Genomic DNA, 12,392 nt, shown 5'->3' with positions numbered 1-12,392 from the left:
ACCAAAAGTGAATGGCCAAAGAGAATGTAATCGAGTACGTATGCGTGTATGTGTAGCGGTGTGTGAGCTTTGAATGTGTGTGTATTCTAGATAGCCATATTTCCCCACTTTAATCATGTGCCATTTGTAACCTCAGCTTTTAACCTCAAGTAAACTGCGATGTCCTTTTGGACTCATTTTCATCGTTGCTTTACATATCCAAATGGTGTTTTTATAATTTAATTTATTTTATATTTCTTTTGTGTGCTTGCCGTGTTCGTAAAATTTTTCTTTAGTTTGGCCATTGCAAGAATTTTTTATTTTGTATAGTTTATTTCTTATTTTTTATAAAACATTCAGTCAAAATGCATCTACTTTACGTTTGGAGGAGAATCGAACAAAAATTTGCTTATTAGCAGCAGATTTTTATCCTGTAAAATGGAGGGTAAAAAATCGCTTTATGATGGTTGCAGATTGTCTCACATTTTTTATTGAAGGTGATAACAAAAAGTTTTTTGTCAGGGTGACCAGATTTGAATGTTAAAATAGTACAATTAACGTTACTTACGGTAAATAAATAAAAAGAAATTTTGTGGAATAATGTGTAGACAATTATCTAGGTTTACTTAATGTTGGTCCTGCAATATATTTTTAATACAATTATTTAAGGTATTATTTAATACTTTTCCATTGATGGTCACCTAATTTTAACATAAAATCACATGTTTTGAATGCAATATTTTGTAAGAAATGAAATTGCCTAGGATACATATGTTAAGTTGGAGTGTTTAATAAAGATTTTTATTCTTTTTTAATATAATGACTGCCATCTACTGCGTATTTAAAAAAAGTTTTGGTATTAGTTAGGTTGGGTTAGGTTAGGTTTTTCTCTTTTGCTTTGCTGTTTACAAATCCCTATTATTTCTACATTAATCTTTATAAAAAATGGGAACTTTGTTTGTCTTAAGTTGCATTCTTTATTTGCATGTTCTGTACACTGAAGGAATAGTTTTTGTTTTGAAGTATAATGGCCCAGTGGCATACTGGACAGAATTCATATTGTCCTTTATGTTGTTGATGTTTTATCATCCATTTTGCGTTGCGCTTGTATCCAGATCAAAGGACTCTACGACTAAAATGGGATGTCCAGAGTGATCTGTGTGTGAGTCGGGAGATCTGGATGCGAGCTGTGGATCGGTAAGCGAAAATGTGACGCGTGTCATATGGTGGAAAGGGGACACACTGCATTGCTTTAAATCACTTATAGGTAGACATTGAGGGGGCTACCCTTGACTCATCTTAGTGGAGCCAAAATTGCCGTGGGAGGTATATTTCCTCCAGTCGAACTTTGACGAAGCTAGTAGCTTCTCACCGCATCATCCCGAATTCCGTTTTAACCTGTCTGATATTCTGTCTGATCTTTATGGTCTCTCTCTTTTGTAACGCTGGATCTCGTTCTGTGAAGGGTGAAGATCAACTCTTAAGTTATCTACCCCCAAAATGGTGATTTGGACGTTTACGGTAATAACCACCCAGGTTATATTGTTTTGACAATATGTTTTTTTACCTGCGCACAGAGATGAACTTGGTCTCCACACAAAGATTATCCAAGATGTCCTACGAACGCATTCTGCTGCAGTTTTAAGGGCAGCATTCTGAAATTTATGTGTGTTATTCCACATCGTGTCACTTGTCTGAGGTGTCCACACTGGCGCTGCATAGTTTACCACCGACCGCCTAATTGTCTTATATGTATTCAACAAGGTTTCTTTATCCGCACCCCAAGTGTTTCTACCGCGAAGCATAGGCATGGGACGTTACTCCATCGACTCTATATAGTGAAGAGTTTGCGTGGCATTTTTTAGCAGTGAAATAATTGGTGAAATCAGAAAGGTACATTTATAATCGGTTGCAGATGCCACCAGCAATGGGCCGGTTGCCATAACTGTACAATTGTCTATACATGATACAATATTAACGCCATTGGGAGGGGTGGAATAGAAGATGGCTAGAGGTTGAAAAGTGTCGGACCTTGGGGAAGTACCTGATTCACCGTACGAGGTCTTGACTTTCTATCCCTAAATCCCCGTGTACGAATGGCGACCGCACCGATAATTAAGAACGCAACGGTGGGTTCCTACAGGCTGACCGTATCGAAGCGATAGCTGCTCAAGCGAGGAACGTTCTGTGATACGGTTAGAAATGGTTGGGTCCTGTAAGGGCCAATAGTATGTCAAACACTACTGGGATAGGTCTATACAGCGCGGAACAGTGCAATATGTGATATCTTATGTACCACATTGTATCTATCACAAAATTATACAGTGATGCCAACTCCCGAAGGGCAAAACACCAAAAATATATTATAAATTCTAGTTCCCAGGTTTGACTTTTTCAAAATTGGGCCAAAGTTCTCCGATATGGGTGAAATTTCCAATGAAGGTTAAGGTTGGTGTCTAGACAAAGGCCCGCTACTTTATTGTTCAATATTTGGTCGCGGAGGTGGACAACTTCTTTATACGATTTTTGTTTAAAGTACAATAAAAAAAAACAAAAATGCTCTGATTTACTTGAGATGTACCGAGAACACGCCGAGAAATTATGAATTTATTATAAGGTAACCACTTGTTTAATATTTGGACGGGAAGCGGGTCCTCCCCCTTGTCCGACTTTTTGAAAATTGGAACAAAATTATCCGATTTGCTTGAAATTTTCAGGGAAGGTTGAAGGAGGCATCAGAACAGCTTAGTTTTCGATAATTGGTCGAGGGGGGACTCCCCTTTGTCCCACTTTTTTTAAAGTGCAGGGAAAAAATAAAATTTGTGAACTTAGTTTTACGGATAACTTGGGGGAGATTATGAAATTTATATGAGGTATATAATTTTTTAATATTTGGTCGGGGAAAAATAAAAGGACACAGGGAGACCTCCTCTCTCCTCAAGTACATACTGTCAAATAACTAAACTTTTCCAATTTATTTGAAATTTTTGCAGAGGACATGGGTTAGGTTGTATTATTAATGGATTATTAATGGATGTTAGATTTTGTGATATTCAGAAGGGAAAATTGGGCTTACAATTTGCTTGCCATTTTCTGACAGGCATTGTAGAGGGTGCTTAATTTTCCGGTATATGTTTGGGAAAGGCATGTTCTCCGTGTCCAACACTTTAACAATTGTTAATATGGTCAATTTTTAAGTACTTTTACTTTTTCCGATTTATTGGACGGTATGTTGAGGAGAAGTATACCTCCAACGATTTGAATACAGAACAATTAAAAAACAAAAGATTGGTTGAAAGGAAACAGTCCCTACCGTACGTTTGTTAAGCCATTTTGCATCTGCATAACCGCCATATTTCTGTATATAAACGAAAAAGCAAGTAGTCCGATTTTTTTGAAATGTACGGGAAACGTGTGTGGAAAGCATGGAGTGATTAATCAGTACTTCAGTTTTTGTGTCAGACTTCCCCTGACCCCACTCATTTAAAAGTTCAAATCAGTCCTGGGGAAGTCCTTTTTCCATCGGATGGAGATTTGATTTCGCCGCATAAAGGAAAATTTAGTGAGATAGCTTGAAATTTAATTTAGATAGAGAGGACGATTTAGATTACCAGAGTGAGGTTCCATTAAGTTATGTTTTGAGATATTGACTACAATGTGAATTCGGATAGAATTAAATTTAACTTGATTTCTTAACCAAGTTTATATTGTTATGGATGGATCTGATGTACGAAGGGGCATCTCAGCAATGCCCACGATGTGGCCCATGTATTCTATAGGGTCTAAAGGCTCAACGTCGTCTGTATATTGCAAGACAGTGGGATTATACTCTCGGGGAGTTTTTATTAAAAGTAAAATTTTCCCCTTATAGTTTTAGCGTCCAGCGATCTGGGATATAACCAATGCTTCTTAATTATATACGTTTTCCTTTTTTATAATACATTTTTTTTCTTCTCGCGGAACCAAATTACGCCCGTACCTCAGAATTTTAAAATTTTCAATCCTCCTTTTTTCAAATTCCGATGGAGACAAATTCCTATTCCTTTGGAAACAATTTTTATTGAACTACTGAGACATGAATGGAGTAACACAAAGGAAACATCTTCCCAACATATCCACCAGTCAAAAAAATTAAAACCATATAGTAAAGTCGAATCCTTGTAATCTTCCCGACAACTCACGGTGTCGCATCAGCCATTTAAGACTTGCATGCTTTGTAAGAACTTGGAATTCGAGACCTTCAATATATGCTCGGCCTATTACCACTGCCAAACACTCCAATTCTATTATGGTATAGTTTCTCTGCGCTTTGTTAAGTTTTTGCGACATGTACGCCATCGGACATTCATTTCCTTGATTATCTTCTTGAGCCAATACGGCTCCTATTCCAACAGTGCTCGCATCGCATTGTAGAATAAAATATTTCCAAAAATCTGTATTGTTTAGCACCAGAGCAGAACAAAGTTTCTGTTTGAACAATTCAAACGATACTTGTGCCACATCAGTCCAAGGCTTTCCTTTTTGATAGAATCTCTGTTAATGCGAATGATATTGAAGAGAAATTATTAATGAATCTTCTGTACCAACCGATCATTTCCGTACAAAACCGGAAAATCCGAAATGGCGCTCATTTTTGTCGGATCAGTACTCACAGGCTCATCCATCTGTTCCTATAACATATGGCTTATCAAGTCTTATCATTACTGGTCAACTGAAACTGACCTCAGGAGCTGATAAGACATATTTCTATTCTATCGAGGAATTGTTCTATTTCACAGCTTTTGTTGGAAACTTAATCATATAGATTGATGTCCTGCTTTTTATCATGGTGTTGTATAATCGATTCATGGGCTTGGATAGTAAAGATGTCAGACGTATCGGTCTTTAAATTTATACGAATACTCTCAATATTCATCGTTACAAGGCGACTTTATAAAAAGCCACGACTTTATATCTTGGCCACCTCAATTTTATAAGATTTCTATAAAAATACTTCTCATCATATATTCGTCGTTTTTGTTTTTATTAAAACACAAATCTAAATGAACTCCAAGAATAAATGTCCATGACAATTCCATCACCATCATCATTGCCGTCATCATCATAACAGATCGAAATCGATTCACCCATGAATCTATAGTCGGTGGGTTGGTTAAAAAATAAAATTAGCTGAAAATCAAAGCAATAATAAATTAATAAATTTGTACGTAACAATCAGGCGCGGCAAAAATTCAACAATAAACAATTATTCCAATTTTGTGGGACTATCGATTGCAAATATATTAATAAATTACCTCTATAGTCAGATTTACGTTGGCATCAATACAATATTCAGTTATTGGATCTGTCGTAATGGTAATCATCGCACCCCAAAGGCAGAAATCATTGGCCGAGTAAAGAATCGACGCACCGCTCCGACAATGTTCCGTCAATTGTTAGTGTGCTAAATTAATCATTTATTCATAAATAAAATCAATTGAATGGCCTGCTGATAACTATAAAACTATTCATATATTCATTTTGAGAATTTTATCATATATACTATATATATTCAGTATAAATAGATGAAGTAGTAGTAGGAACTGATGTGGTCCATTATGTGCATATGTAAATGGTTTTTTGCTGCCGCAAACAAAAATTTCATTCTTACCGGCATGCTAGGTAAAACTGGTCATATAAGAATTAAGATGCAACAATGAAATGATTTTTTTCGTATGGTTATCACAATGATAAATGGATAAAATTATTGAACAAATAGGCCAAATGCCATTATAGAATTGAATATCTGATGGAAGAGCAAACAATTTTATTCTTTAGAGTTATGAAAGTTCCAAGCGTGTTATAAGATCATTCAGTTGAATATTTATTCTTGTCTGTGTTGGTTTATCTTTCTCCAGTATTATATGAAATATCTTGGCCATATATTTATTCGCGATTACCTCAGATGGTTGTGACAGAAGTTATCCCTTTTCCAACGGAAAAGGCTATTATGATAACGACACCACTGAGTATGCAAATGGCAAAAAATAGGAAACTGTTTCAAGCAGAAGAAGGATACTCATGGAGATGAGCAACAGCACACTCCTGCAGCGACGAGCTACTTGTAGTTCACTGATGCAAATCATACCCCGAGCAGCTCTGGAAACCACTTCAAATCGCGCGGAATCAGGGTAAGCCTCATTAGTAATTGCAATAGATCTCCAGGTAATAGAGCTGAAAAATATTAGAGACCAAATAATAAGGCGCGACAAATTTGGTAGCTAACATTCATCCACGGGAGCCACCGCGGTACAATGGTTTGCAAGCCCGCCTTGCATACACATCGTCGTGGGTTCAAACCCACTTTCGACCAAACACCAAAAAGTTTTTGAGCGGTGGATTATCCCACCTCTGTAATGCTGGTGACATTTCTGAGGGTTTCAAAGCTTCTCTAAGTGGTTTCACTGCAATGTGGAACGCCGTTCGGACTCGGCTATAAAAAGGAGGTCCCTTATCATTGTGCTTAACATAGAATCGAGCAGCACTCAGTGATAAGAGAGAAGTTCACCACTGTGGTATCACAATGGACTGAATAGTCTAAGTGAGGATGAAATATCAGGCTGCCACTATACCTAACCTAACCTTCATCCACGACGTAAGGGTAAATTGCGGGGACAATGGACGAATGAGACAAAGGGTAGATGGATACACCGACTTATAATCGACAGACAACACAATTATAGCAAGAGAGAAGACATGGAGAAGTGACATAGCCCATAACTCAGATGTTCTCTGGTCAAGGCGAAAGTATCTGTACCGTATGGGAAAATTCAGCTCAGGCAACTGCATTTACGAAGAGGAAGAGTTCATAGATGAAATCGATCATAATTTGATAGATGTCGCCGGGGGGAAAGGACAGCGTAGAGAGCTTGAAAATAAAATTGGGTGTGTTTCCCCGAGAAATATACTACAGAAATTGAAAAACTTAAACAGAAATTGAGAAACTGAAAAATTGAAGCTTTAATTTGGATATAGGAAAACAGGAGATGGACACGGACCACGTGCGAGTCCACCTCGAAGTAATGTGAAATCGGATCCGAGAGACCATTGCCCGAGGTAAAAGGGATCATTCCCCGAGGGATGGGTTTTGAGCCAGTATCGTCGGCATACGGGTGGGTGTACGCATTACGTTTTTTGCTATCCCAAAATTTTATGAAACAACAAGTATATACGGCCGTAAGTTCGGCCAGGCCGAAGCTTATGTACCCTCCACCATAGATTGCGTAGAAACTTATTCTAAGCATTGCCATCCACAATGAAATTTGCTTCTCTTTGAGGCTCCGCAATCCAAATCTGTAGGCTATATATACCAACACCATATACTAAATTTCAACCGGATCGGATGAAATATGCTTCTATTAGAAGCTCCGCAAGCCAAATCTGAGGGTCCGTTTATATGGGGGCTATACGTAAAAGTGGACCGATATGGCCCATTTGCAATACCATCCGACCTACATCAATAACAACTACGTGTGCCAAGTTTCAAGTCGATAGCTTGTTTCGTTCGGAAGTTAGTGTGATTTCAACAGACGAACGGACGGACGGACATACTTAGATCGACTCAGAATTTCACCACGACCCAGAATATATATATTTTAGGGGCAATATTTCGATGTGTTACAAACGGAATGACAAAGTTAATATACCCCCCATCCTATGGTGGAGGGTAAAAAATATATAAAAAGTTCAATGTAAACTAAAACAGAAGAATTGTTTCGTATGATTACTAAAAATAATAAGAATGAACTCTTGAAGATTCGGCCCGACCTAACTTATATACTTGGTAGTCGTAATATTATAGGCACATAAACATGAATGGTTACTACAATTTTCCATATTTTCTTTATTGATATCATTTCAGAATCCATGGAGCACATAGGAACTAGCACATAGGCAATATTCTCCCAACGCCACCATCTCCAAATATATTCGCGCTATGTGTTCGATATTCCGTAATCGTATTAACTATCGTGGAACCCCTAGTAATTCTTCTGGTAGTCCACCAACATTAACCAAAGATTTAGATGCAGATAGCAATAACAATGACAATGATAGTACTATAATGTCCAGGAAGACAGAAACACCAGTTGATGATGGTGAAGTGATAAGTCCCAAAACTCCGGGGACTCCCGAAAGGCATACAACACAATCAACTAACAAACTGGAACAAGGGGAACCAGATGAAGATGTAGGTGAGCTTTCATCGTCTGGCAATTTGCATAAAGATGAAGCTTTGGATTTATCGATACTGCAATCGAATGGTTTGTCCACCAAAGGACATGTTGCTCTGGAGGCCTTACAACATACCAAAGTAGCTGTGGCTCAATTCGCTGCCTCAGCTTTGGCCAATTCCCAATACTTTGGAGATAGGCCTGGGGACCTGACGGCCATATTGAATGTTCAGCGGCAACATTTGATGCAATTGCAATTCATACAACACCTACAAAGTCAATTGAAGAAAAGAGGTCATCGAGATGATTTAGATGAAGAGGATAATGATGATGATCAAGATGAGGGCCGTTGTTCTGACGCTGCCGCCACGAAGGATGAAGACGAAGAAGTTTTCGAAGCAGAAAGCGAATTAGACCTAAGCTCCAGTAAACGTGTAGAGTGTTCTGATGTCATCAGCAATCAAAAAAATGGTTTGGAGTCGCCCAGAAATGCTAGTGAAGAGAAATCAAAGACTGAACAAGAATTAAGTAAAAGTTCCAAGAATTCGGAGGACAAAGTGCAATCACCTCACTATCAGCCCTTGTTGAGTGGCATAAGCTCCTCTTTGGCCTCTACCATAATTACCAATCATGATCCCATACCCCCGCCCAGTGAAACTAATTGTCTGGAAATGTTACAACGTCGTACCGAAGAAGTCTTGGACTCCGCCTCTCAGAGTCTCCATGCCTCCCAGATGCAAGAGGAATTTGAATACTCCCAGAAAGATGCTCAAGGACGAGGGGAAATTTTCAAACATCGTTGTAAATATTGTGGGAAAATATTTGGCTCTTTTTCGGCCTTACAAATTCACTTGCGTTCACATACGGGCGAAAGACCTTTCGTGTGCAATGTGTGTGGCAGTAAATTCACCACTAAAGGTAACCTGAAGGTGCACTACCAGAGACATACACAAATCTACCCGCCTATTTTAATGCCACCGGGAGTGGGACCTCCATTGGAAATGCCTCCCATAATGAGTCCTCAGGGGCCACCACAACCTCCTCCGCCACTGCCACCACCTCCGCCTTTAACAATGGCCGGTAGCAGTGTGCATCCTGCACCAGTGCGTTTACCATTCAGTGAGAAAATTTTGCCCAAGGAGCCGGAGGAAGTAGTCGAGCTTACGGACGACACCAAAGACGCCAATGAGGAAGAGAAGAACAATGGTCATAATAAAAATCCCCGGACGGAGAGTTTAAGATCAAATGAAGATCATCCTGAGGATTTAAGTAAGCCTTGCAAAGAAGATGAAGCCAAGCCCAAACCATTGGTGAGAGTAAGAACACCCCAGGCTTTAATGGAGCCCACAGGTCTTGAGCCTTCTTTGGTGAATGATAAAAGCGAAAGACCACCTTTAGTGGTAACTCCAAAACGCTCACATTCACAGAGAAAACGCAGTTCGAATGGTGGAACACCACCCCAAGATCAAAGAAAGGGATTTCCTCCAAGTGCAGAGAGTGAAATACCCGACCACCATATGGCAAAGCATTACCGAAGGTCTTCTCTTAGTCGGAATAGCAGTTTGGAACATCTTAGCGGGGATTTTAGTCAAGTTGAAGCCTACGTAGACAAGTCATGGGAAGACCTCATTGAAATAGACACCACATCTGAAACGTCCAAACTGCAACAGTTAGTGGACAACATAGAGAATAAGCTCACCGATCCCAATCAATGTATATTTTGCCAAAAAGTAATGTCCTGTCGTAGCTCCCTGCAAATGCACATACGAACCCATACGGGTGAGAGGCCCTTCCGATGCAAAATCTGTGGTCGAGCCTTCGCCACCAAGGGCAATCTTAAGGCTCACATGAGTATACACAAAATTAAACCTCCCATGAGATCCCAATTCAAATGTCCCGTGTGTCATCAGAAATTCTCCAATGGCATTATTCTACAGCAGCATATACGTATCCATACCATAGACGATGGCTCGAGTGGTGTACCTGGCCAATTGGGTCCAGGAACATCGAGTGAAATGGCAGCTGCTATTGCCGAACATAATCAGCGCATACGAGCCCATATGGAAGCTGCAATTTTAGAAGATCAAAATTCCAATAAATCTCTAGGAACTTCGGAAAACTTTGACTTTTCCACCACTTCGGAATATTCGGGTCAACGTTCTGAATCATCACAAGGAGATTTTGACGAATATATGACAATGGAAAGTACTGATGATTCCAGGGAAAATACGTCGTCGTTAACGCCACTGGATAAGCGGCAGTTTGAAGATACTGAGGAAAAAATGGAAGGTGGTGTTGAGAGTGTAGAATCGACATCGCAAGCTATTGACTTAACCTCCCGCAATGGCACTTCTACGAATGCCCAACGAGCTTTAGAGCATTTCCCGCATCTAATGGGAATGCCCCCAAATCTTTGGTTAATGGCTGCCGCCCGAGAAGAAATTCAAAATCTTGGCAATCAGGCGAAATTCCCATTGTTGCCTTTTGGACCATTAGGATTTATGGGTAAGTATTGAAAAACTATATGTACGTTTTTTTAACTTCAACGAAATGAAAATCTCTTGTACCGCTCGCGAACATAAATATTATCTCAAAAGACACAGGATCACGTACATTTTGTTGTTGTAACGCTGGTGGTGATTGCCTATCCACAAGACGGTGATTTGGATTGCTATTGTGATAGCAACCCAGAAGATACTGCTTTGACAACATGTAATATTGTGTCTACAAACAGGGTTGATATTAGTTTCCACATAAAGTTGGTCCAGGATTATACTTCGGAGACATCCTGTCGCAGTTCTAAGGGCAGCATTCTGACAGGTCTGTATGTTATTTCACTGCGTGTCGCTTGTTTGAGGTGTCCACACTGGCACTGCATAGTTTAACACTGACTGCCCAATTGCCTTTCTTTGTCCACACCCCAAGTGCTGCCGGCAAGCGTTTTGAGGTCATTGTTTCTACCGCCGATCTTATCACAAATTGCAGTGGCATAGGTAGACGATTTGAAACGGCTGACCAATGTAACACCGAATATTTTGGGGTAATTTATAGTCGGAATTACTTCACCATCGACATTCAACTGCCTGGGTACTTCTGATATCCATGTATTCGGTTATGGTAAATTGTGGTGTATTGTTGGCTCGGAGACCGTGATTGCGACGAATGGTTCTCTCATTAGCTCTATCACTCTCGGGATGCGCCACAAACTGTCGGTTGAATAATCTGACAGTTTGTGATACCATTATCCCTTGTAGCGAGTTTCGAGATGGCTTTCTCTGGGCCTCAGTTGGGCAATTTGACCAGCGGATATGAAATGAACATGGGAGGGGGAGCTCACTGAAGCGGCTATCTGTGTTCTCTCGGAAGCCGACACAGTTGGACGTTTTTGGTTGATGAACGTCGGTCGGTCAATGGAGAGGTGGTCAGAACCCAGCGAAATGACGGGTTGCCAGGATACTTGATTAATCAGACCAGGTGACGTTAATTATATCTCTGGCGAACTGCCACAATCACCCCAAATTCTGCCGGGGGTCTCTTTGTTCACCATGCAAATGTGGAGTAATCTATCTGCTCAAAGATATGCCTCCCTGGTTATTGCTCAGGATATATTGCCAAAGTTCATGGTGAGCATTAAAGTCGCCTAGCACCAATCGGTTATGTCCTCATAGCAGCCACTCTATGTTTGGGCTATAACCTGGAGCGCAGCTGCCAACCGGCGGTATATACACATTGTATTTCTCTATCTCGGCAGCCCCAGACTTGACTGTTACCCCCATACATACCATTTAGGGGTCACTAGTGTCTGGTACAGGTGAGCTAGGTCTATATTACACGAAACAGTGCAATATCAATGTCCGGCCTCGTTGTGCGAAAGCACATTGTAACCATCACAATGGCGCAAGTTACATGTTGCACTTAGGTGTATCTCTTGGATCGCCGCGACCCGATTCATAAAATCTACAATCTCACTGATCTTAAATTGAAGCCAGTTGCAATTACACTGCAAGAATAATGTGACACTGATATGACAGTTGATGGGCGATGAGTTTGACGCATCTGGTAAATCCGGTGCAGAGAACCCGGACTGTCTTAATTTGGTCCCGTGGTTCCTTCCATTGATTATGTAAATATACAAAGAAAGCGGAGCCTAGGGCCTTCACTATCGATGATATCAATATCGCATCTAAAAGCGGCCTTATCGAT

General features: G+C 40.1%; 1 protein-coding gene across 2 annotated transcripts in view; it reads left to right on the top strand.

Moving 5' to 3' along the window:
- salr (spalt-related) overlaps positions 1-12,392 on the top strand; it is a 113,855-nt gene that overhangs the window by 62,584 nt on the left and 38,879 nt on the right. For both annotated transcript variants that reach the window (XM_075296196.1, XM_075296193.1), the window contains exon 2: positions 7,880-10,694. In XM_075296196.1, the coding sequence (XP_075152311.1) occupies positions 7,955-10,694 (2,740 nt within the window). In that variant the 5' untranslated portion in view covers positions 7,880-7,954. The remainder of the gene's footprint in view (positions 1-7,879; positions 10,695-12,392) is intronic.

The sequence above is a fragment of the Haematobia irritans genome, chromosome 2 (genome assembly GCF_050003625.1).
Source record: "Haematobia irritans isolate KBUSLIRL chromosome 2, ASM5000362v1, whole genome shotgun sequence".
NCBI classification, from domain to species: domain Eukaryota; kingdom Metazoa; phylum Arthropoda; class Insecta; order Diptera; family Muscidae; genus Haematobia; species Haematobia irritans.
Note: the sequence above shows the minus strand (reverse complement) of the source record. Positions and strands in the feature narration are given on the sequence as shown.